Source organism: Lycorma delicatula, chromosome 5, assembly GCF_047948215.1.
Source record: "Lycorma delicatula isolate Av1 chromosome 5, ASM4794821v1, whole genome shotgun sequence".
Classification (NCBI taxonomy): Eukaryota; Metazoa; Arthropoda; class Insecta; order Hemiptera; family Fulgoridae; genus Lycorma; species Lycorma delicatula.
In genome coordinates this window covers 38,474,467-38,501,158 of record NC_134459.1, presented here as the reverse complement: position 1 = coordinate 38,501,158, position 26,692 = coordinate 38,474,467, and the positions used below count along the sequence as shown (strand labels likewise).

Here is a 26,692-nt window from a genome sequence, read left to right as displayed (position 1 = left end):
GGGTTGGTTTCTTATACCTGGCTAGCCTCACAGATACAATATTAACCGTATTATAAAACATTGAAATATTCATGAACTTGAATGCTTTACTAATGTTAATTTTTAATTGCAATTTTAACATACATCTTAATTTTTTGATACACTTTTTATAAATAAATTATAAATACTGTGTTGTTGACTTGGTTTGACCTTATCGAAACCCATGGATGAATGCTGTAGAGCGGCTAAGTCTGTGTTGTTAATACAACGACCTGACAATGAAATGTCTATTAACAGATGCAGTAGTTGATCCGGTAGGTATGGCGACTTGACCATCTGGTTCTTGAATGTGAAGATGAATGACCATAAAGAGATGTGGTAGATCTGTCCACTTAACTATCCGGCTATCTGCTTGTTTTATCTGGCCCAGAGGGCCAAAAAACGTGTGGTAGATTTTAGAGCAAGGTTGGACTGTACATTCATAGGTGATGAATGAAGACAACACCTTGTTGCTTGTTGAATAATGGTTTAATGAATTGTAAAATAATGTATAACTTGACATACAAAAATAAAAAATATAAAATTAAATATAACATTAAAGCTAATGTTCCTCCGAACAAAGAATGGAATCCATCCGGACTAAGAGTATGACGTGACCGCCTTGGATCAGATTCGAGCGCCAAATGCTAGTAACTATGAGTAACACTGATTGTCCATCCAGACGAAATGAAAAATGCAACCACATGTGGGATTCTAACGTAGAATGCTAGTACGAGCTTAACTTTCCAGTGAGCGCTAGCGCCCATTAGATCGCAGCACTGGATGGCTCGACGTGGAATGGAACAATTTGAAAATAGACATTTTGAAATGAATAATTCATTTGGTAGGGATCAATAAAAGTAATGAAAATTTAAAGAAATTCCAAAATCATCTGAAAATTCTTGAGCAACAGTTTTAGTTATACGAGTTGAAACTAATAAATGTAAAAATAATAATTATTTTCATAATAAAGAAAATGAGAAAAAAAACTATAACAATTGTACTAATTACAAAATTTAATAAATTATTTATATCAGTTTCATCATTTACTAAGACATTAGAGAAAAAACAGAAGCTTCAAAAATGAATTTACATACTGGTCTTTTTATTTACTAGTCACGAATTGTTGACAATTTACTGTCCTGAAGACTATACCAGGTCAAATTACTGCCACTGGATCATTATTTGTTGGCCAAAACTATGAATTTTGTAGAACTATGTTTAAAAAATTAAACATCATAATTCAGCCTAGTGTTTCTATTTACAAATGTGCAATCTTAGCAAAAAGAATGGTCACATATTTCTAAAAAATTGCAATATCCACCCTTTACCAAACAGACAACAGAACTATTTTCATATTCAACATAATACAAGAAAGGGCCCAATTTTACTTCAGTTTCCACTTTTAATAAATCTTTGAACCATTTGAAAAATCTTTGCACCAATTTATTTAAAATACAATTAAAATATTTTATTTTACAGAAATAATGTTACTCTTAATGAATTATTAGATAATGCTAATTAAAAAATAACATGATATCATCTTGTTCAATGTGTACATACATATCTGCTCAAAATAATTTTCAACAGCAGCTTCTGAATCATAATTTTTTTATAGTAATTTTCCTATTTATATTAATTATACACATTATTTTAGGTGTTTGTAATTAAATAATTAGTACAGACATTAACACATGTATTTTGTATTTTTTATCTTACAATTTACCTCATACTGATTGATGTGCTCTACATAATTTATTTTTATGTTCCAATGAGACTAATGATTTATTTATTGAATTTCTATTATAAAACTCAAATTGAATTTTATTTTCTATTTTCATCCTGGTCCTTAGTGTATTTTTATTTTATTTTAGGAGAAAAAGGACTTTTTTATATACACTTTACATACACATTAATTTCTTATAAAATTATAAATTTTAGATAGTAAAATAAAGACTAGTTTAATTGTAATAAATGTATATTTTAATAAATTTATTATTTTTCTATAATTTATATAATGAAAAAAAATAAATAAATGATTTTATATTAAGCTCAACTTTTTTCTCTAAACAATTTTGAGAAGGGTGTTAGCATTTAGTGACAGGATAAAAAATATAATCTAAAATATCATAATGGCACTCACCCAAAACTGTAGGAATAAAATCATAACCAACACCTTCTACTTCATAAAACATGACATCAGATTTATTAATTGATTCTGGCTGTGCTAATATAGAGCCGTATGGATCAACACCAACAACCGTAACATTAGGGCAATAATCTTTAATATAGCGTCCAATACCAGTGATTGTACCACCGGTACCAGTTCCTACAACTACCATATCCAGCTTTCCATCACATTGAGCCACAATTTCAGCACCAGTACCATCATAATGAGCTAATGTATTACCAGCATTCCTATACTGTCAAACAAAACAACTTTTACACTCAAAGACAAAAATAGACAATAATTTAAACAATAAAGACTACATATCTTAATGTCACCTAAAACTTCACGTAACATATTGCTGTGATCTTTATTCTTTTTTTAAATTTTTACAGCAACCTGAAAGATAATTTTTATCATGCAAGTCAGAAAACCAGAAATTACAGACTTATTAAAATAAATTTTTATCTTTATTTGAAATATAAAAAAGTATATGCTAAGAAACATGACTAAAAAATTATAGCTGTGGGTAAAAAATTTCACCTATTGAATAATTTATAAATAATACATTTTTTATATGAAACATTATGGAATTTTGTACATCTTATGTTAGATCATATAAGATGGGCTCTTTGCCCAGCCTATAAATATAAAAAAAGAGTCCTTGAACAGTACCACAGACACATAGGGTTACAACCCCATTACAGCAAAGCAGCTGCCATGTTGGCTACTAGAAGGTGCCAATATGGAGCCACAGGTAGAAGCAGGGTGGCTGACCAAACTCATGACGCTTGTCCAAGGAAAAGGAAATAAAACGTACGGAATGGATCCCTCAGGACTGTTTCTGATCAGAATAATTATTATCTCCCCTGGACTAGTTATACAAGTTTATAAGAAACTAATTTTATTTATTAGATGATTACTGATATTGAAACATCTCACAATAAATTATAAACCCAGTCACAGTTAGATGATGAAACCCAGTCAGTAGTTGATGTTCAAACACTTGTTGATCAATCCTGGTTCATTCTATTATACCAAGCTATATATTAATATGTACATTGAAATAAATAAAATAAACTATATCTTTTTTAAGATTGAAATTGGATCTTATATATAACTTATCAGCTGTGATTATGAGGCATCGTATAATAAATCCTAAAAGAATTAACTCACTAACTATTTTAAAGATTTTCAACTTAAAATATGTAAAACAAACCTGATCAAGAACAATCGAATTTGGTGTCTCTTTTTGTAGTTTCTGAGCAACAGCTATAAGACTTTCAGGGGTATTATATGCTGCTTCAGTAGGAGTTCTCACAATTTTTGCACCAAGTGCTTTCAGTACATTAACCTTTTCATTAGACATCTTCCAAGGCATAACAATTATACATTTATAACCTTTTACAGCAGCAGCAACAGCGAGTCCAATACCTTTATAAACATTAAAATAATTTGTACACATTTTATATTATAACACATAATATACATTAGGAAGAACAATAAATAAAATAAAAAACCATATTAAACCACCTGTATTTCCAGAAGTTGGCTCAATTAAAGTATAACCAGGCTTAATTAAACCAGCACTTTCGGCTTCTTCTATCATTCTTACTGCGATTCGATCTTTGACACTACCACCAGGATTCAAAAACTCACATTTGGCCACTAAAACAGAGTTTCACAAAGATATAGAAATTAATCAGATTTAACAGAAATCATTTTACTTAACTAGAAAACAAAATATATAAATTTAAATAACTCAAAACAAATCTTGATGTTATTTCATTTTGTCCTGCAAAACCTTAAGAATTCTTCTTTTTTTAAAGCAGACTATAAAATATTACAAGATGCTGGTTGGAAAAAAAATAGTTACAGTATTATGAATTAACAAACAGCTATAGAATAAGCTGTAGGAGAAAACAAAAGAATAGAGAATAAGTATTAATTTGACTCTAGTATACCCTATTTTAAGGGGTGCTATAAAACTTAAGGTGAAAGTTATAAACGCTTTACCTGAATCTAAGCTAGCTTTTACTTTAAAATCTGCTTCAGGCTGTCGCTGAATGTTATTATATTGTTGAAGTTTAAATCAAATTTTTAAGATCTTCGTTGTTCATAAAGTGTTTTAAATTTATGTGTGTGCCTGACTATGTAATCTGAAATATTTTGTTTCATTCAGAATGTTGTTTTTATGTTATAATTCTAATTGCTAAAATATGTCGCATATTTTAATGTTGTTGCTGATACTGTGCATAAGTGGCTTGTTAATGAAGTGTGGTATATGAAAATGGAATCTGTAGTAACAGTGAACTGCTTTTATACATTGCTTGCATCATGTAAAAATCTAAGCCCTTTTTGACCTACATAGAACCTGCAGTTAGGGCAGTACAGAACTGGAAAAATACATTACACCAATTAAGTGATTATGATGAAAAAATTAATCATGAAAGAAAAACAATGGAAATTTTATCAAGCAATCAAGAAATTCCTTAAGTACGCTTTTATTTTCATATTATTTCACTTTTTTATTTTAAAACATATTTCAATGTTCTTTTTCTAAGATATCAAAACTGCTTGCCAAGAATAATTAGTGTTGTTTAGCAAACTAAATAATTTTATGTCGGAGTAAATTATGAAAAGTAAAATATAAAAATATCATTGATGAAACAGACTGTTAAATGGTCCCTTTTTTAAAAATAAATACTTCATCAAAATTATTCTGATTATCTATTTATTCTTTAAATATATTTTAAGCATTAATGGTTATTTTTTTTTTGTAATAAAAAATTTGCCATTTCTACTAACTGCTGCTTTTCTCCCAATGATCTACAAGCGTGTGAGACATTAAATTTCTAAAATTATATAATGTTAATAAAAATAATAGACAATACTTATGTTACACAATAACACGAAATTTGTCTTTCTATATTAATGGAAAACTTTATTCAGGGATCATTGTTGAAGAACTGGTTAAATACAAAAAAAAAGCTTATAAAAATACAGAAAGAAAAAAGCTTCAAATAAATATAAAGTTTGAAAGAACTATTTAATATTTTTCCATACTTTAACAAGAATTATATAAGTAACTAAGAGGTAATATCAACATTGGTGAAAACATGAGAAAGTATGGAATGAACTTTTTTATTTCAGAAAGTTTACCAAGAAGTAGTTCTAGGCTGGAAGCAATTTATCACAGTGAACCTTACCATATTAATGAACACATTGACTGAGTAAAGCAAGGTCCCCTGCTTTATACTGGCCTTTTGTCTTTGATAATTACAGCAACAAATGTTTACAAGTTTTTACAACACTTAGCAATAAAGTTCCTTGCTATTATTATTAAAAAGAATTGACTAGCACAACTTTCTGTAGAATTATCAACTTCAAAATGGTGACCCTTTTTTCATACACAGAAGGGGTAAGGTGCAATAATGGGGAAAATTCCTTTGCCATTCCACCAACACATAGTTTTCCCTCTACTACTGAAACCATCTACCAATTCTAATATTTCTCAGCAGCTACACATTAGATATACTTCACTCTTAGTGTATTACTCCTTTAAGCATAACATTTGTTTCTAAGATTATTTTCTACCACTGTTAAGGTTTCATGCCTTTCTCAATATATTATAAAAATTTAACTTTACACTAATTTTCAATAAACATATTTTTGTTTTCTCCTCAGACATAAAAAAATTATTGAAAAGAATAAACAGAATATTTTTAAAAATATGGAGATACGGTAGAGGTACTCCTTGAAAATCATCAGTTAATGACTACTGGAAACACTGTTCACAATATTGCTGTATGACATAATAAGATTGTTTTCAAGATTTGTTAAACTTTCTACATTGAATAATGTTAAACAATACTGTTTTTACTTCATTTTAATCTTCACCTCATTCATTCAATTTTGTTGTAAAGCAATTTGATAAATTGAATATAAAATAACCAAGGTCTGCACAGTTCATAAAATTACCAGTAAATACCTTTAAAATATTCAAACATCTTTTATGAATAATTTAAGCAATTTTAATTTTTAACTGGGGTTTTTCCAATCTAACGCGCCTCCTATGAATCAATTTTTTTCTGCCCTCCTTTCCTCTTTTTATACCTTGAAATATAACTTTAGTACACCTTTTAAAGCAATATTGTAATATGCAAATACTCTTTCGGTGATTCCATAATATACATGAATGGAATAATCATAATAAAAATTTTTCATTATTAAAATAGAAAAAGAACCAACTTGATCTTTTTAATCACTTTTATACTATATTTATGCTTGTTTAACTTTCTAAATTATCATCTTTTTTACTATTAGTCAATTAAACTAAGCTTATATAAGTAAAGAATGACTGAGTTACGTCAGGTCAATCCTAGTGTTCTAAGCAGAATCCTAATTATCCCAGTCGTTATGTCAAAGTAATTGCTGGTGACTAAGACCCATTATATTAACTATTTAAAAAATATATATTTTGTCATACAATGATGAATATAATAAAAGTATTATTTTGGAATAATTATAATTTGTTTGCTACTTTGTTAATTAATAGTACAAGCTAACTGGTGTGCCCAAAAAAAACCAACCTTCACAGATTTATCTTTTTTACTTCATAGTTTTGGTATTATTATCTCTGATATGATTTACATGTAACTTAATGAAATAAGATGAAATGATAGGTAGAAAAATGACAGAACCTTGCTGGAAATGGACATTATCTAATCTAACTAAACTAGAAGTCAATCACAACTGAACAACTACAGCTACAAGATCAACTAAACTGCATTCATCAATGACATACTGAGGTTTGCTTCTCTAGTTGGCGAGAAAAAACTATGTAACTTGTTGATCAAGAAAAACACAAACATTATGAGATGAGAAAACAGAAAATGGAGAAAATACAGTCAAAATAAATGAAAGTAGGATAGTAAATGAGGTGGTTGGTGTAAGCAAGAAAAAGGAGAAAAACTAAGGGCGGGATAGCAGAATTAATTCAAATCTGGTTGGGGAAGGGGATAGTCTAGACTGGAAGTAAGAAGTTGGATGGTGATACCAAAAAGGGTAGTGACTGGTTTTCTGATGGTGTGATACCAAAGGGGATAGGAAAGGAAGAAAGCAAAAAAAAAAGACGTGGCCCATTCCAGCCAATATCTTGCATCATACTTCCTCAGTAAAAATAATCCTTGATTAGAATCATAAATAAAAATGTTAAAGATTGTATGACATTCTTTACAATTATAAACAAAAATTTCAGAAAGGAAATGGCAATGCAAAGCCTTGATAATCTCATCGAAATAGCAAAGTCAAAGTGTTTAATGTCAAATCTGACCATTTGAATAGAATTCATCACTTATAACTTAATTACATTAATTTTATTCATTACATTGCTGTAGGTTTAACTATATAACAAAATATTTAGTATTATGCGATGAAAAAAATAAACAATCTGAAAATAAAAAACCAATAAACAAATAAAACAAAAATATACATAAAAATTATTTATACTCAATAAAACTTAATTGAAATACATACGGAATTCGTTAACAAGCAAACCTGTAATAAGTCTAATGAGAATCTTCTATTAGTAAGAAAAAAGAAATTAATAGATAAATAAAAATAACAAAACTTTAAATTAGCCACATACACATTTCACATTGAATTCCTTCTGCTTTTGGAATATTATTTAATCTCACGAGCGGTGTAAATCCAATTGCCTCAGTTATGTTGTTCAAAATCTTAGGTTTTTCTTTCCTGAACAGAATTAATAAAAATTTTTAATCAACAACAAATTTTGACATTCTAGAATAACAAAGAACTTTATACTCTTTTCAAAACAATACTAAGAAGTTTTACTTTTTTTTTAAAGTATTCATAAAATACCTATGTTTAAAAAAGTAATAGGAAATTATAAACTAATAACAGCATAAAAATAACAAGAATCTTTTATACACTATTAATTTTTATTTTTAAAAATTCTGGCACATTTCATACAGAACAAAAAAAAAATACATGTGTATGAGTGTGTATGTTGTATAATTTAAATACAGATATATATTTAAAAACTACAGTATTTTTATTAAAATAAATAAAATCCACAAAATAAATTACTTAAACTTTGATAGATATGATTTAACTCTAGGAATAATTTTTATATATAAATTAAAATTATAGTTATTAATATGAAATTAATAGACTTTATTAGTAATGAAGGTAATTAATAAACTAAGTATAGAAAGATTTGTCATATCTATAATATCTATATCTATAATATTATATATATCTATAATATCTATAATATTAGTAATGAAGGTAATTAATAAACTAAGTATAGAAAGATTAGTCATATCTATAATAAACAAAAAAGAATGGAAAAAGAATGGAAAGAGTGGAAAAAGAATGCTTAATTTTCTTTAATTTTTTTCTCAAGGATGATGAGCTTATGGATGAGTAATTAATTATATGAGAATGAGTTTTTATATGTTTTATATGATAAAAATTCCAGGTACTTATACTTGAAATTACAATCAAATCTGTTGATTTACAAGCTGGCATGTTAACAATTCTATTTATCAGCCAACTAATATTATTAATTTCTTATTTTTAATTTATATTAAAAATAAGAAACTAATTTGAAATGTTTGGAGCTAGGAAAAATGTTAGATAAAATAATTTTGTTTTAGTGAGATTTTTAAGAAAATAAAGTTCTACATCAGTTTATTAAAAAGTTTAATATTTAGATATGCAGTGACTAGATTTATGCCAAAAATGCATTTATTTCTAAATGAATAACAAAAAATATAAATTCTATAGAACTCAAAAAATAAATACAAACAAATCTTAATTATATAAATGGTGTATATCATGAAGTTCTACTGGGACTTTCATAACCTATTCTACTCATAAAAATAATGGAAAAAAGGTGACAACACAGCTGTAGGACTTTACCTGTCATGCAGCTGTAATATTTTTTTGTTTATTTAATTCAATTATTCTAACTAAACTGTGTACGCATAGTGTATTTAATTCATGCGAGTGTGGTGGAACTAGCAGCGAGGTCGGCACTAACTAAATTTCACAACTTACACAGAACAAATTTCGCTTGTATGGTCGGCAGACTGGTGTAGCCATGAGGCTTAACATACCAGGTATGTAGGTATGTGAGTTTGAGACCCAGTCTGACTGAGTTACTTTTTTATACTTTAAATATTATTCATTTATTTAATTCTATCACTCATCTGTGATGTCACAACATAGCAGACAATTACAATAGAATTTTTTTTGGGGTGGGGGTGCGATTTTGCAAAAAATTTTTTTTATAAATATTGTTATTGTTTAATGGTTAACAAAAGTGCCAAAGAAAAATATGACCTTAATTAGGTGAAATCTTGAGATACTGAGGGTGACCTTGCTCTAAAGCCTCACCCCCTTAACCTTGAAAGATGAAACTTTAATGGCATCAATGCCATTAAAATGCCATTACATATAGAAGTAATCTGACCAAGTTTGGTCAAAATCAGTCCAATAGTTTTGGACAGATTATTGTTTATTGCCCATTTAACAAAGTTATTGTACATCAAACAAAAAAAACTTTGGTTTTTACCCCCAATCTATTGGTTTTCATCACGTAATTCTCAAAAACTACTGAAGATACAGTTGTGGGACCTATTTTTTCTGAAAAATCATAAGAAATCACTAATTCTGCCCCTTAATTAACATCCTAAAAATTTTAGTACGATCTCATTTCACCGGGGTAGCTGAAACCTGAGAAAAATATTTTTTATTAGCCGTTAACTCACAAATCATTTTAGGATATATGTTTATGTGAACTTTTCCATTATTTTCATGAGTAGAACAGGTTGTGAAAGCCCCAGGAAAACTTTGTGATTCATCCTATGCAATTTAAGGGTGTAATGATACTTTACTTACAGAATGGCCACAAAGTCCCTTTTCATTTGAAGAAATAATGATAAATCGTTCTGTCATTAGCTCATTTAATATTTTCATATATAAAATTTACTTTAGATTGCATTTGTACATGCTCCTACATTATCCACAGTTTCATTATTAGCCAAGTGCATTTAGATATTTCCTTCCATGTTGAATGATCAAAGTCAAAAACAGTCTGACAAGAGATTTTGGGTTGCCACATATGGGAGATTTTTTTTATTATACCTGAAAAAGAGTTATCAGGTGTTGATAGTCTCGACTTCTAGGCAGTCACTGAATTGCAGAGCTGATCTACTAATCTACTGCTCTTCAAAATGATCATTTAAAAAGTCCCTTACTGACAGAGAGAATGAGCTGAAGTTTCATTTTGCTGTGCTAAGTCTATACCGATCAATTGAAAGGGAAAAATAAAATACTTTTCTAACATGTTAAGGAATGAAATGCTGATAATACTTTCTTCAAAATGGTATGGTCAAATCAGATATATTTCTGATATTGCTGGTTACATATTACATGTAATATGGTCTGAGATCAAGAATATGTACTCTGAGATCTAGTACTCAAGTAAATAGCACACTCAGGGCTGGCTTTAAAGAGGGTCACCGAGGCACCCCCAAGACTCTTTTTTATTTTTACTCACTGTTAACGGGCTACTAAAGAACCCAGGTAATTTACATTACCTGGGTTCTTTATGTAGCAATCCAGCACCTAAACCCAAATACTCTAAGCTCTTTTCACTACAGGTAGACAGATGGGACATCACACCCATAAACTATTGGTTTCTTAAACCGTAGATGGACTATTTACTATTTGCAATTTTTCTGGCCAGAGTTGGATGTTTGGACTTGTAAACAAGTGCGAGCGTGACAACACTAGGTATATTTATTGCATTTGTCAGTTTATTAGCAGACCTGGATGAGTGCGATGCTTTTGTAACTTAAAAGTATTATTGATTCTTGTTTTAATGGTATTGTTCTTAATGAGTATTCTACAAGTTCATTAGATATCAAATAAATTACGGCATTAAATCTTATGTAAGTAATTGCAAAGTTAGTAAATATTATGTTTCTTTTTGTGAAAAAGTTATATTTATATTTACAATTATTCATAAATGTTACCATTTATTTTTTTGATGTTTATAACTAAAAATTACTTATTCTCGTGGCTTTAAAAACTCCTTTCTTTAGAATAAAATCTAAAATATTTTCATTTTGTTTGCAAGCAATTTTTCAAATTAGTTAAAAATTTCCATTTTAATATAAGATTTTCTTTTTTCAAGTGTGATTCAAAAATCTAACAAATTTGAAGCATTTTTACTAAAATGTTAAATAGTATTTATTTTATTTATTTTGAAGTTATAGTAGCAAATAAATGCTTTCTTTCTTTTTGCAGAAAATCATATTTTAATATAGTTTTTTCAAAATCTATAGAATAGTAGCTAACGATTTTCAAACTGCTAACAACTCAGGAATTCTGTTAAGCTGAATTCTTTTAACCATTCCAGTAACAGTCATAAGTAGTGAAAGGAGTTTTTCAAAATTAGATCTAATTAAGATGTACTTTTGAGAGCTATGAGTGAAAGTCAACTAAATTATTTAGCAAAATTATCCATTAAGCATGAAGTAGCTGCTAATAAAATTATAAGAACATTATTAAAACATTTGTAGATGCCAAAGCAAGAAAAGTTAATTTTTTAAAAGAAGCACATAATGTGTCACCAAATAACTTTGATGGCATGTAATTCACAACCTTGTGGTGGCCCTGAAAAGGACCGTTTTTCAGAGCGTTAGCTCTGAGAAGAGCTGTTGGGTCCAGAAGCTGGTCTCTGGTGAAGTTCGGGAATTGCGGCTCGTCCATTGAAGTCCAACCAGGCTTTCCCTCAGCAGCAGCTGGGTCTCCACTAAGCGTGGCCCCCAAAGCCCCACCGTGTCAGGTTGGAGTCGGTCATCCTTCGCTGGTGCAGCCAAGGCAATTCTTCCCGAGCAATCCCATGAGGCCGGCTACTGCTGGCAAGTCCGCCAGCCAGGGCGATTGATGCCGAAGGTAGTGACCACGTCCAGTGGCTCCCTCGGCCGGCCGGCCAGGCCTGCTGCTCCGGTGGGGATGTTGGATTTCTTCTGTCTTCTTCTTCTCATTCTTCTTGGTCTTCTCTAGGTGGTGGTCGACGATGAATTGCAAATCCACTCTCATGCTCGCTCTTTTATTTGAGCCTAAGACTGGTGGGACTGCAGTGCCACTATGGTGGGAGAACTGTGCAGTCATCTGTACGGCAGTAGTGATGCTTGTATCAGCACATCTGTATACTGTATGTCAGCTCACATCATTGCTACAGTGTTCGCCTGCCGATATTAAATTAGGCATATATGTGGTAACAAATGTAACATTTTTGTAAAAATATTATACTAGTATACATGGAAACATAAAAAATAAATATTTGATGTACAAATGTTAGAGGTGTTAACATCCTCCTCCACCAGTTAGTATGTTTCACATACCCCAGACCCCAAAAACCACATCAGTTCAAAAGTTTATATATATATATATATATTTAATTTTCTTGTGGAGACAATAACTGCCATAATTTTGTGCCAATCACTTTCAAATTGATACATAAAATATAATGACCCTCTCAGTCATTAAATCTCAATCGAGTTCATTGATCGGCAAAATCGAACCATGGGAGTGGAAATTGGGGGGCTTTTTAGAAAAAACAAAATATTGCTATAACTTTCTTATTAGGTAAAATAAGTTCCTACCATTTTTTGAATAAGGGCCTAAAACTTACCTAAGTAAAGCTTTTTGATGTCACCAACCATTGGCATAGGAGGTGGAAAAAATAGGGTTTTGAAGAAAAATCATACCTCCCTTAATAGGCACAGGATCGAACTGGTTTAAAGTGGTCGTTAGTCCTCTAAACATAACCTAAAACTTTTAACTGAAACAATTTTTGATATGAACAACCCTTACGGCAAGGTATGACCAAAATTTTGCTGGAATTGTAAGAAGATGAGGCTTGTCGTATGCTAAACATGTGAAACTTTTTTTCACTTGCAACAATTGTCATATTGAGTAAATTTGACATTTTTCTTAACTTTAAGGTGGAAATTTTTTTTTATCCCCTACTTAGCACCTGTGAAATCTATCTCCGGCTTCCAGTTGTCGAAAGGAATTTTTTCTAATCTATATTATACTATGGTCAATCAATAAATTTGATTATTATAAATAATTACTTATTATAAAGAATGATCAGTCAATACGATCAATATTTTTTTCATTTAGCTAATTAAATCTAATATTTAAAAACGTATATAACAATACTTACAGTGGAATATGTTTGTGAGGGTTATTAACATTTTCTTTTTGACCAGGTACCCAGGTGCAACGAGGAGGAAGATCTGGAGAAATAAAGTCTCTTTCAAAAACAAATGGGCAAACTTCATTATCAACTACAGCTTCATTTCCATTTAATGCCATTTTCTTTTTTTTTCAAATAAAATTCAAAAATGCTGAAACAAAATAAATGAACTACTATATGCGAGATTACTTACTCATACTTAACTAGCTGAATCATCAAGAGTTGCATACACAGAATAAATTAGAATCAATTGTATGAGCCTCATGAGATTCGACAGTGAACTCCATGATGGAGTGATAGCATCTTGGCCTTTCATCTGGAGATCTCAGGTTTGAATCCTTCAGATAAGGCATTTTTCAAATGCTACAAAATTTCATTTTCATATTCCATGTTCAAGCTTCAAAGTTTCTGTGTAATTTCATCAACCAAACAATAAATAAAATAAAAATAAATTTAATATCTTAATCCACAATTTTAAGGGAGTACTCAGTAATTAATAATTAACAGTAATTAATTATCATCTTCGATAATATATATATGTAAAAAAATAAATTGCAACGAGGAAAAAATTTATAAATTTACAAGCAAAAATTTATTTGTCATCAAAGAACAATTACGTCTTGTACAATCTAGATTGTATAAATAATGATTGGCTGCAGATAAAATTAAATCATTATGATTAAATATGTATTTTCTTAATTCATTTGTTCATTTTTTCACCATGTTCTAAAAGAAAGAATTTAGTCATGTCTGTTTACAAACTTCATAGTTTTGTTGTGGTACAGGAAGAAATAATTGACATATTAACTACACAATATTAAAAGAAACTAAACAAAAAAGAATAAACACAAATAATAATATACAAGAAAAATACATCATAACAAATCTACTATAAACATGTTTTTATAAAGATGAGTAATGTTTTCATAACAAAAAAAAACCTATTTCTAGACATTTCATAAAGATAGAAATCAGTAATTATAATCACAAAAAAAAAACAACATATATAATAAGAGGCAATATGTATAATAAGTATGGTATTCCTAAATAATAAATATGGTTGCCTCTTTTGTCAGACAAACACAATAGCAAACTAATAATATAAATTCACATAATGCCTTTCACTGGAACAAAGGTTATATAACAAAGAATCTAATCATATGTTACAAAATAATCTGAATTTCAAGATGCCTTCATTCATGAAGGCTAATATTACATGACCCTTCATTTGCAAAATACATACTAGACATGTGTTGTAAGTTTGTTAGAACGATTTAAAAAAAAAAACTTTTACGTGCAATTTTACTTTTTAGTTTTGCTTTTACTATGGTAGGTTTTATATTAAATTATCAACCACTAAATAACAGTCGGCTTACTTTAAAAAGTATTAGGTACAAGTTCACCCCATTATTCACTTAAAACAGAATATTTATGTAAGTACAATATTAATTTTGTTTCATGAACTCTTTGAATATCTGTTTTTACAAATTCTCAGGTAAATGGATCCTGATGTTTCAGTCTAACATTAACAGCTATAATAGTAAGACAACAATCCAGAAGCTAACATAACAGCCATTTACCTAAATAACAATGTCTATCTTCAGTCTAATCTGATTAAATATTCCTGCTGTACTATAGCTGTAATAAGTAACAGTAAATAATATGAACTTTTTCATATCTCTTAGGATGATAATGCAAAAATAAAAGGAACATTTTTATGGGCATTTTGATTTTAGTAATCTGAAAATTCATAATTGTAGCAAATTTGTAATATGCAGAATTAATTTTTTACATTCTACAAATAAAAATTGTGCCTTTTCTGTTTTTCTCCCACAATGGTTTTACATATTATTAATTGCTCATATTAACCAAACAACATATTTACTGAAAAAGGACCAATTTTCCACATAAACAATCAATCAGTTTCGAATAAGCTCTCCATATTTTTTTTATTTCTACTTGTTGATTTTATTCAAACATCAGTCTTCCAAATGTACCTGAGAGAGGTCCAGTATAAGAATTAACACTTATAATTATAAACAAAATCTACCCAAACTTAACCTACACTCATTAACCTTGACTAGCGAATGAAGCAAGTGTAGGATAAGTTTGGAAAGATTATATTTGAATATGTGGGTAAGTTAATAAAAATTAAAAGTTATTATTTTCTTAATGATTTTAAATAGTTATTCTTAAATAAATTAATGTGGAGGAGAAACAGAAAATACCCAAAAATTGTAAAATTACAATTAACTTTAAAAATAAAACAAATGTTTAAATTAAGCCTACATACAATTCAGCATGAGAAGTTCTGAAATTGAACATATTTACTAAATATGCACCAATTGTAACAGCATAACTGCATACCAAATTTTGGATTTCTGGGACAGCCAGTCTGGCTACAATTCTTAAGAATAAATGATAAAAGTGCTGCTGTAAGGATTAACACAAATCTTATATGGTGTCTACTAATCAGAAAAAAATATTCTTCATGATATTATCTTAAGCACAGAATAATTATTGTGCATTGTTGTAGAATGATCTACAGCACACAGCAGCAGTTTTTTAACATTTATTACTTTTTTTATTAATAAAAATAATTCAAGATGTACGTTTTCTTGGAACTTGGAACAAATACAGTTTCAAAATAGCCAAACTTGTTTAGGAAACTAATTCTTCATACAACAAAAGAATGAAGCTCCAACAAATAAACGACTGTTTTTTCAGTCAATCTTTTTGAGGTATTTTTAATATTCCAAATACAAATGAGTAAAAAAATTTTTTTTTTTCCTAAATGAAAGAAAAAAAAATGTATTTTTTTGCTTACTAACTTGATAAACTGAAGTTGATTGATTTGAACAAATATATTCAATAAGATTTTATCAAATAAAACAATAATTGATAAATTAATATTTACAGATAAACTGATTTAGAAATGTAGAGTAGTTGCCATTTTGAAAACTTAAAATACAAATTTGATGTTTTTATTTGAACTATGTACTATAGTATCTCCAATGTGTTTCTGAGAAATGAATTTTCACAAAAATTGTGAAATAGAGAGAAAACAGACTCTGACTAATATAAAACTAAGTGTTTTCTGATTAATGTTTATAGGAACTTTTGTTACACATACAATATCTTCCCAGACTTTGGGTATTACGGTTAAACACCCAAATAACTTTGCACCGAATTGTATTTACTTAGTCATTCATCACAGATGGAGTTATTTATTAATTCTTGTTTGGTTTTAGCTAACAGAAACAACAGTATTTAAGTAGCAAGTAAATAATTTAATAATAGTTAATACAGCAAAAGCAAATCAACATGTATAATGAACTGATAACAAGCAATGGATTAAATATACAGGTGAATGCATACATCCACGAGCATACTTAGATAAATATAAAGTTGTTTTATCAACATTTAGATTGAAAAATGGCTAATACAACCAATAGAGGAATTAAATTTAATTCAGACTAAAGTATTGGTAAAGTCATTAAATTTCATAATTTATAAAGATGGTAACTAGAATTTATAAAAAATTTGATAAGAAAAAGGATATGTAGAAGATTTTACAAGGCATTCATAAACACACGACCAAATTATCTGTTATATGGTACAATTTAAATGATTTTGTCCTTCAACAATATCACAATTTACTAATAATGATTTTGAGCCTGGACAAGACAAAAAAAATCCTAATCTCTAAGGTATTCACTCCGTCAGATAATCATCCTCTTTCTTTATCCTTTATCCCTGGAGCTTTGAATTGATTACCATGAATTCAAAGAAATGAGTTTGCATCACAAAGGACAAGTTATTCACAAAGTACAATCAACAGCCATTACTACTGTGGTGTGCTAGAAAATAAAGTTAACATAAAATAAGGCGGAAACATCCTGGTTCTCTCCCAAAAGGCATAATTATTCTCCATGATACCCAAAACTGTACCATTTTAAAACTAGAGAAGAAATTCAAAACCAACACTAGGAGGTATTTCCCCGTCTACTTTAGTAGGTTTCATTCACTACTTTTTGTATGTTCCGAAGTTTTTATGTAGCAATGAGTTTGGCAACAATGGTCAAGAATGGCTCAGACACAAGAGGTGAACAATTCTTTACTATTGGAATAGGAAAGCTCACAGAAAGATGGGAGGAGCAAATGTCTAAATGTAGTTGGCAATAGAGTTGAAAAGTAGCATTAGTTTCATTGTCATTAAAGACATAATAATTTTTCTACTAAACAGCCAAATGGCTCTTTCATTATTGAACAATCATATACATTATTAAACAACATTATACATATATATGTTTATATAATGTTTATATATATATATAAACATTTTTTGGTACTTACGTATTAACGCCACCGCAGCTACAGCTTTATTTAAAAACAAAGTAGTCAATCAGATTTCAGTGGAAAATGAACAGTCTTTTTATTAATTTTAATAAATGGTTATTTATATTTATTTATTTTATAAATATAATTTAACCAAACTTAACCTACGCTCGCTTCACTCAATAACCTCGACTAATTAACACCGTAATTTGTTGAGTATTTATTTAATAAATACAGTAATTATTGCAATTATTTATTATTTAAATAATCAAAACACTCCTGTTAATTAGTCAAGGTTAGCGAGCGTAGGTTAAGTTTGGTTAAATTATATTTATAAAATAAATAAATATAAATCATTTATAAAATAAATAAATATAAATCATTTATTAAAATTAATAAAGAGACTGTTTTGAATCTATGTTAAACTCTATATCGGCTCATTTTCCACTGAAATCCGATTGATTTTGTTTTTAAATAAAGCTGTAGCTGCGGTGGCGTTAATACGTAAGTACCCATTTTTTACGTTAAAGTTGAATTTTTTTTAACTGAAATGTTCAAAGAAGAAATTGCCAGAAACCCATCTTTGACTTAGCAATGATTGATATATCCAGCATTTTTTCCAGTGTTATATAGTTTGGCAATGCAGAACTTAGAAGTTTTATATAATTTTATAAAACTATATGTATATATATATATATATATATATATATATATATATAACACTATAAATAAAATTTAATTAATATAATTAAATTAAATTATATATATTATATTATATTAAATTATATTATATAATATAATTAAATTATTCTATTGTCTGCAAAATATGCTGGATACATCAATCATTGCTTAGTCAAAGATGGGTTTCTGCCAGTTTCTTCTTTGAACATTTCAGTTAAAAAAAATTCATCTTTAAAGTAAACAAATTTTAAAACAAAAATTTATAGGTATTTGCCTTGAGCTGGTGGTTATACAGACACTTCCTACCTTCATATCATAAAAAAAAAAATTATTTATTTGAATGATATTCTAATAAAGTACACTGTTATACTATTTTACAATATGTTGAATTACCAAAACAATTATTTTGAACATATTTAATCAGTCCAGTAAAAATTTATTGAGCAAATATGGCGTAAGAGTAGGGGAAACATAGTTACATCAATAAAATAATAGGGTAATGTATCTGTTAAATGATGAAATACATTTCACAAATAATACATAGTTACATTTTTAAAATTTTGAAGCTCACTTCAAATTAAATTACAATGTTTTTCTGAAAGATGTTTTTTAAGCTACTTATGCATCTACTTCAAAGAAGCCGCACTGATTTACTAACACCAACCTTAAATGCAGTCAAATAATAAACATATTTAATCTAAATTGTGTCGTTAAATAATTTCTTTTAGTAAAGTTAGTTTCATATTCTAAAATGTGTTGAGATCTTGATATTTATGTTCATGCACTAAGTAAAATTAATAAGTAATGGTTAATGTCTTTGTATAAGTCCTGTTTCTATAAGGTAATCTGTAAACGTTAATTGTTTCTACTTAGTGAATACCTGAGTGTGTTGTTTTATTCTGACTGTGTTCTCTGTATTTTATTTTTAGTTTGTGTTTTGTTAGCTGACAATATTGTACAGCAAACTAATACAGCAAAAATTACACATTAACAATTTGTATGTACTTTCTAAACATCACAACTTGACTGAGAAATAATCGATAATGAATTTTCAGTGTATTATTAGATGGCTATTTTGAATAGGATGCAGCTTGCTTTTATACAGACACTTATGGTGGGAGGAATATAAAGTACCTCTATTATCTTTTATCACACTTTAAAGTTTAAACACTACATAATATAGTATGGTAGGCACTGTAGGGTTCTTAACAAATTATTCCATGATAACCCTGTTTTGGGTTGGATATAAGCTGACATAATGGAAAATTAAGTTTCTATCTATACCCATAAAATACTGATCTATATACTTTGTAACATTTCACTAAAATTTGTAAATATTTAGTAGTTACAGCTTAAGAAATAATGAACTGATTGAGCAGGAGGTTAATAATCCTTCTGTATTCAAACTTCCAACAGGCTGCACACTTAAAAACAAAGTTATACTTGTTTAGAATAAAGCACAACAGTACGCATAAGAAGAAATTAGATTTTACAATTAAAGTTCTTAATTTTTATAGTTTACTGTTTAACAGATAACCAACAAACAAGTAACAATAATTACACAGAATTAAAGTATAATTATACTTAATTGAGTTTTAAGCAATATACTTAAGAAACGTATAAGTGAAATTATATTTAATACAAACATTCACTTTCGAGAACTCATAGAATGATACCGCTTATGCTTTTATGATCCCCATAAATTTTTGGTAAATTTTAATTCATCGTTTTATTCATACTATTAACCCTAAGAGCATGAAACTTATGTTAATGAAAAGAAATTCATAAAAACAACTGAAAAAATTAAACTAATCAACAAAAATACTATCAGTAAATTATGAAATTACTAACTTACACAAACTGGGCTGGATATTTAATAGCAATAATATTCAACTAACAACACCTACAACAGTGGTAACTGACTACCCGGAACGCACATGACCCTACTCAATTTGAGGTTAAGTAATGTTCACCATGTTGAAATGAAATTAGCGTAAAATTCAATTTCATAACCCCTACGCAGCAGATAACTTACGTACATTTCTCAAACTGATAAATATTTAACATAACTTAATGTACAATTTCACCATTTCTAATTAGTTTTTTCAACTATGTTGAAAATAGCTTACATTTACTTCTTTCCAATACCAAAGAGAAAGCTACTTCACGGATTTGCCGAGCGCTTTATTTCCTCATCATTAGTATTCAGAAAACGGGTCGGGTCGTTCTGTTAGATTTGTCTACGTTATCTAGCACTCATGTCCTATTTCACCAACTTGAAGACTAAGTAACGACAGAAACAATCAAGAAATTCCTAAGTACAAATTCCCTAATAGTGGAATAGCCTACAGTCAACGTTAAACAACAATCTGCATGCTTGGAGAAAATGAGATGTGAACCATCACCAAAACTTGCAAATTGTTTGTCGCACATTCAGCGGAATTGTAAAGTACCGGAATTTTCAACACAAAAGTATGCCTTATGGAAAAATTCTAAACAGTTCTGAGTGGCCAAGGCCTGGCTTTAAAAGAACAAAAATTCGTTCAGGAAATATTACTCCATGATACAACTACGTATTTTAACAGAAACCCAGAAGTATTTTCAGTGTTTAGACAATAAACACTGAATAACCCATAAAATAATAAAACATAATATTTGTTTTTATACTTGAGGTCTTTTCTCATATGCCTCTCTCTTTTTCCTGTTTAGCCTCCGGTAACTACTGTTTAGATAATTCTTCAGAGGATGAATGAGGATGATATGTATGAGTGTAAATGAAGTGTAGTCTTGTACACTTTCTCATATGCCTACGCCACCCTAACGTACCCTATTTTTTGCATCCTTTTTTCACACTCTGTACCTAAGACGAGCACTTTACCACCCCTTAAACAATGACTGATCATTGGAAGATTATAATCTTACATTCATTTAGTACTTTCTCTAAGCTAGTAAAATTTTTTCTTATTTCTTCCAAAGTAGTCTTACTGAAATATTAATTCACCTGATTTTTCCAACTACTTACTACAGGCTAAAAAAAAAACTACTGTTATATGGTATCTACTATTTATGTTGTCATGAAATAGTAATACAATTACTGATGCCGTAAATAATGCCGCTCTTAATGCTTGTGAGGTCTTGTAAAGTACTTATTAAACAAAAGATAATTAACCATTATAATGATATCACTGTCCCTGTATTGTGTATCTAATGCCGTATCAGGATAGCTGATATTTTATTACTTCCTTACTGAATGAAGATTACTTAACCAAAGTAACAACGTTCACTCTAGTCGCGATACCATGTCTGTTGATTGTGGATTTCATAGCGGAAATGTCGTAGTTCGAACTAAGTTAGAATATTGAGTCGAACAAAAAAGTCAATGAATTTCTACAGGAAAAAAAAATTTTTCATCAAATACATTGTGAGAATGGCCATCCAATCTCTGACTGTCTGTTCAGACAGTTGGAGATGCTCGTTAGGTCCTGTAAGCGTGAGAAAGGAAGGACACTTGATTTGAGGGCAATTGATTACCTTTTGAAACCACAGTTATATTTAGTTGTTATACTGCTGAAGCAAGCAGTTTATGACAATGGAATTTTGTGTACAACTAAAATGAGCATCAATTACTAATTAAAAAACCTATTTAAGCCACCACCTGATGGAAAACCAACAGAAAATTGAAGGACCATAGAAAACTGTGGAAATTGATGAGTTGCAGTTTTCCAGATGGAAAAAATAACAGTAGACACTTACATCAATCAAACTGGTTATTTGGCGTCATATGTTGCAAAGGTATGACTGCTTCGTGCACATAGTGATGTATCATAGACAGAAACTTCATTCATTCGAGCCAGGTACAGCCATAATTTCTGATTTGCAGATGCCATATAAAAGTATTCCAAATATTCATTTCATCCACCTAACAGATTATCCAGTTTATCTTCCCAATGACCAGTACATACAATGACCGGTACTCAAACACAAACTGTGGGGCCGATGTGGGGATCCGCAAAAGGAAAACAACAAGTAAAGATTGGAACATTCCATCAATTACTAGATTTATATTTATTTTAATACCTATGGTGGAGGCAGCATGCAGATAGCGTTTTATTATTGTTAATATGAAACCCCAGCCTGCCAAATAACATGTAACAAATATAAGCAACATACACTTAATCTTCTATGTAGTTTAGTATTTATATTTCAGTACATATTACTTACTAAAGAATATAAATAATAGATAACTGAGAAATCCAACAAAATTCCCATAATTAAACAATGGGGGACTTAAGTTAAAAAACGTTTTTGAATTTTGTATTTAGAGCCAAGTCCTGATTTATAGTGGATTACCCAGGAAAAGCAGGCTGCAACTGGGATAGTCTTATTAGTGAATCAGAAATAGTAAAATAAAATTATTTCATATGTAAGACACAGTGAGAGGATTCTAACCATTAGGCTTAAAACTGGTAAGGCTTTCACACCTCTGTAACCAGTTTTTGTCCAGAAGATGGAAGAAGAGTTTTATATAGCCCTTCAAGAAGTAAATAGAATTAAAAAGCAAAGTTATCAGTTGGTAGTATTTTTCTTTCCCTTTCAAATGCAAAAACTGGTGGGCTTTGCATTCTCCTCTAAGCTGATTTCTTAAGTTTCTAATATTATCTTTCTTTCTTGTTATTATCTATAAACTCTCATCTTTAATGAATTGAAAATTATGAACTCATTTTGAAGTAAACCCATATCTTAAGCGTTAGAGAGAATTATAGTCAGCAATTGATTAATTCGTAAAATATGAGAGAAATTATTCATGGATGTGTAAAGTTTCCAGAAAAGTTTCTTTTAAGTACATAGGGTCCATTCACTGGGAGATCTGGTGACTGTAAATTTTTTTTTTTTTTTTTTGTCTTCAGTCATTTGACTGGTTTGATGCAGCTCTCCAAGATTCCCTATCTAGTGCTAGTCATTTCATTTCAGTATACCCCCTACATCCTACATCCCTAACAATTTGTTTTACATATTCCAAACGTGGCCTACCTACACAATTTTTTCCTTCTACCTGTCCTTCCAATATTAAAGCGACTATTCCAGGATGCCTTAGTATGTAGCCTATAAGTCTGTCTCTTCTTTTAACTATATTTTTCCAAATGCTTCTTTCTTCATATATTTGCCGCAATACCTCTTCATTTGTCACTTTATCCACCCATCTGATTTTTAACATTCTCCTATAGCACCACATTTCAAAAGCTTCTAATCTTTTCTTCTCAGATACTCCGATTGTCCAAGCTTCACTTCCATATAAAGCGACACTCCAAACATATACAAGGGAGTAAAATGTATTTTTATTACATTTATATTGAAACAAATGTTTGAAGAGAATGGAGAATTTGTCTATGAAATTCATGCATGAATAAAACTTAAGGGTTTGGAAGATTAATTAATTAGGTAATTCATGGGCAAAATAGTGGAACAAAGTGCACTCCACTGTATCCAACTGAGCTCCTACTGAATATCTATGATTACGGTAGAAATTGTGTACATTAAGATAACCTAAGGTACAATATGTTTGGTAGGAGGTGAATAATATAGGGGTTTAAAAAAGTTGTATTTCATCTCATGTGCAACTTAATTTTTTTTTTCAAAAAAGCCAACAATCATTCATACGTAATACCATCATCCTGTAACCACAGAAGAGAGATCATGATGTTTCAGATACAGATAAACATTAATATAATATATAAATCCATTACATGCAAATTTTACAGATAGCAGATAGAAACCATGAGCAAACTACATTTGAACTGTATGAAATTATTTATAGAAACACTAATTTGAAAAAACAAAATATTAAATGAATAAACAGAATACCAGTGAAATACTATTAAACAGAGTTAATAGGTGCTCGTATTTCAGAAGGAAATACAAGGATTTAATCTCTATACCAACCCAACAAAAAAGTTAGAAATTTGAAACATCATTAAAAGTTGTATTTAAAAATTCAGAAGACAATACTATTATCCTCATAACCTCAAATGTTGATTAACTCTTTTTGAACCAAATATATATCTGAATTAAATGTCTGATAATTTAAAAATGTGAGAAACAAATTAATTTCCATTAAGTGGACTTTAGTTATTTCTGAAAATATCAAATTTTTAAATATTTTACATCTATTCATCAAATATGATAAAAGGTATAATATAAAATTAACAAAAATTAAAACAAGTGCCTAGGGTGAATATTTAGTGAGTTAGGTATTGACACTCAAATAAAACACTAAAATTATTATAACGGTACATTAAGTATAAATGATGCAATTTCTATGTTAACATTTACATCCTACAAAAAGTATTATGTAAACAGAAAAAATAGACATGTAAAAAATTTTCACAATAATTAATTATGTTAAAGATTAAGAATTAGTGAATAAACAATTCTGTTAAAATGAAAAATATTCAGCAACTTACAACAAGTTCTTCAGGTAGACCAAATTTAAAAAAAAAGATTATTTGTAATAAATAATTAATCATGCCACAATTCATATCACAATCATTGCCACTATTGTAATTGTTCTGATAAAGATAAAATCATAACACAAAAATGAATTAATTTAAGTGTTATATTAAAAAAAATTGTTGGAGGAAAATCAAAATTATGATTAATACCATTAATTAATTATACATACCAGCCTCGTCTTATTGAATTAAAACTGAGTAGAAATTAAATTATACTGTAACTGTCAGTATTTTGGAGTACAAAAACGAGTAATTATTGTAATTAAATTTTTAATAGTATATTTAAGATAAGAAAAGACCTTCTGATAACACTGATCAGACTACTGTTTTACATCATACAAATTACTATTGTAATATTAATAAAAATGCTATAATTAATAAATAAATTCTATAATTAAATGCTTGTAGTTAATTTAATACTAGTTAATTTCCCAAAAATGATTAAAAAAGCATTAATATAAAATTATATGACTTAACTCATTGATTTTATACTCTTTAAAAAAAAATAAACAAAATCTCAATAAAATTAAAAGTGAAGTTAATAAAAAATGCTATCATTCACTTTTTAAAGTCACTTTATACTGTCATCTTGCAATAAAAAAAAAAATGCAACTCACTAAAGTTTTACTATATCTATAACTATAATTTTATGTATTACATACAAAAATTAAAACATTAAAAAACTATTGGTAGAGACTGATTTCAGGAAAATTACTTAAAACAGAAAGTATTTTAAAAAAAAGATGGGAAAAGTCAATTGTAAATTTCAAAAAAATAAAGATGAGGATATTCATTCAATATCATTTCTACATAGAATCATGTAATGAAAGTGTACATAAAGGATTTATTTTCTGTTTGAGAAAATAAACAAATGAGGGTTATTCTAAAACTGACTTCTGAAAAGTTTACAAAAACCCTAAACCCTACATATTTAATTCTCACACTCAAGCATTTATTATACTGCGACATTGACTTTTGCAGACCTTTTTGAAAGAAATCCAACCTGCAGTTAATAAGCACCTCAAAGTGTTCAAAATATGTTGCTACATTGTTTCTAGATATAAGAAAGGCTTTCGATTCTGTCGATTACAGATTCCTTCTAAAAAAACTAAGCAATGCCAGTGTTAGAGGAATCTGTGAATATTGGGTTGGTAGCTTTCTATCAGTTAGGACCCAGCAAGTTAGAGACGCAAATTCTTTGAGTAATGACTCTCACGTTATTTGTAGTTACACAAAATTTAAATCTAGTATTAAACAATGGCTTTTAGAAAAAGATAATGTCGAATGTTTATTTCTTTAGGCTGACATGACGTGTCTTTATACATATATTCTTCTTTTTTATCTACAAACATCTGAACAAATAAAATAAATGAAATTTATCTTGGTATTTTGGAGTATTAAAGTACTTGAAACTTCTTCTATCATTATGAAAGTCTGATGGTAACAAGTTTTATTGGCATAGGTTGGATGTTAATTCTCATTGTAAATAATAAGTTTGAGTATTATTTCATTTACTTTTGTTATACTCAGCAACTGTGCTAAGTATAACAACATTTTTTTATTCATTTAATGCAGTTAAAATATGTGATGGTAACTCCCATACAGGTTTTTTCTCAGGAGTACCTACTTTCTTTTCACCTTTATAGGAAAATGTAACAACAAAATTGTGTC

General features: G+C 28.9%; 1 protein-coding gene across 5 annotated transcripts in view; it reads right to left on the bottom strand.

Moving 5' to 3' along the window:
• Cbs (Cystathionine beta-synthase) overlaps positions 1-25,324 on the bottom strand; it is a 39,908-nt gene extending 14,584 nt beyond the window's left edge. The window contains exons 1-6 of one of the 5 annotated variants that reach the window (XM_075365914.1): positions 25,192-25,324; positions 13,461-13,644; positions 7,836-7,942; positions 3,719-3,853; positions 3,405-3,619; positions 2,162-2,441 (exon numbers count right to left, since the gene is read on the bottom strand). In XM_075365914.1, the coding sequence (XP_075222029.1) occupies positions 2,162-2,441; positions 3,405-3,619; positions 3,719-3,853; positions 7,836-7,942; positions 13,461-13,612 (889 nt within the window). In that variant the 5' untranslated portion in view covers positions 13,613-13,644; positions 25,192-25,324. Of the gene's footprint in view, positions 1-2,161; positions 2,442-3,404; positions 3,620-3,718; positions 3,854-7,835; positions 7,943-13,460; positions 13,645-14,213; positions 14,234-19,392; positions 19,538-20,367; positions 20,625-24,973; positions 25,071-25,191 lie in introns of those variants that run through there. The other 4 variants (XM_075365917.1, XM_075365913.1, XM_075365915.1 and 1 more) reach the window with 4 other exon arrangements.
• Between the last annotated feature and the right edge of the window lie 1,368 nt (positions 25,325-26,692).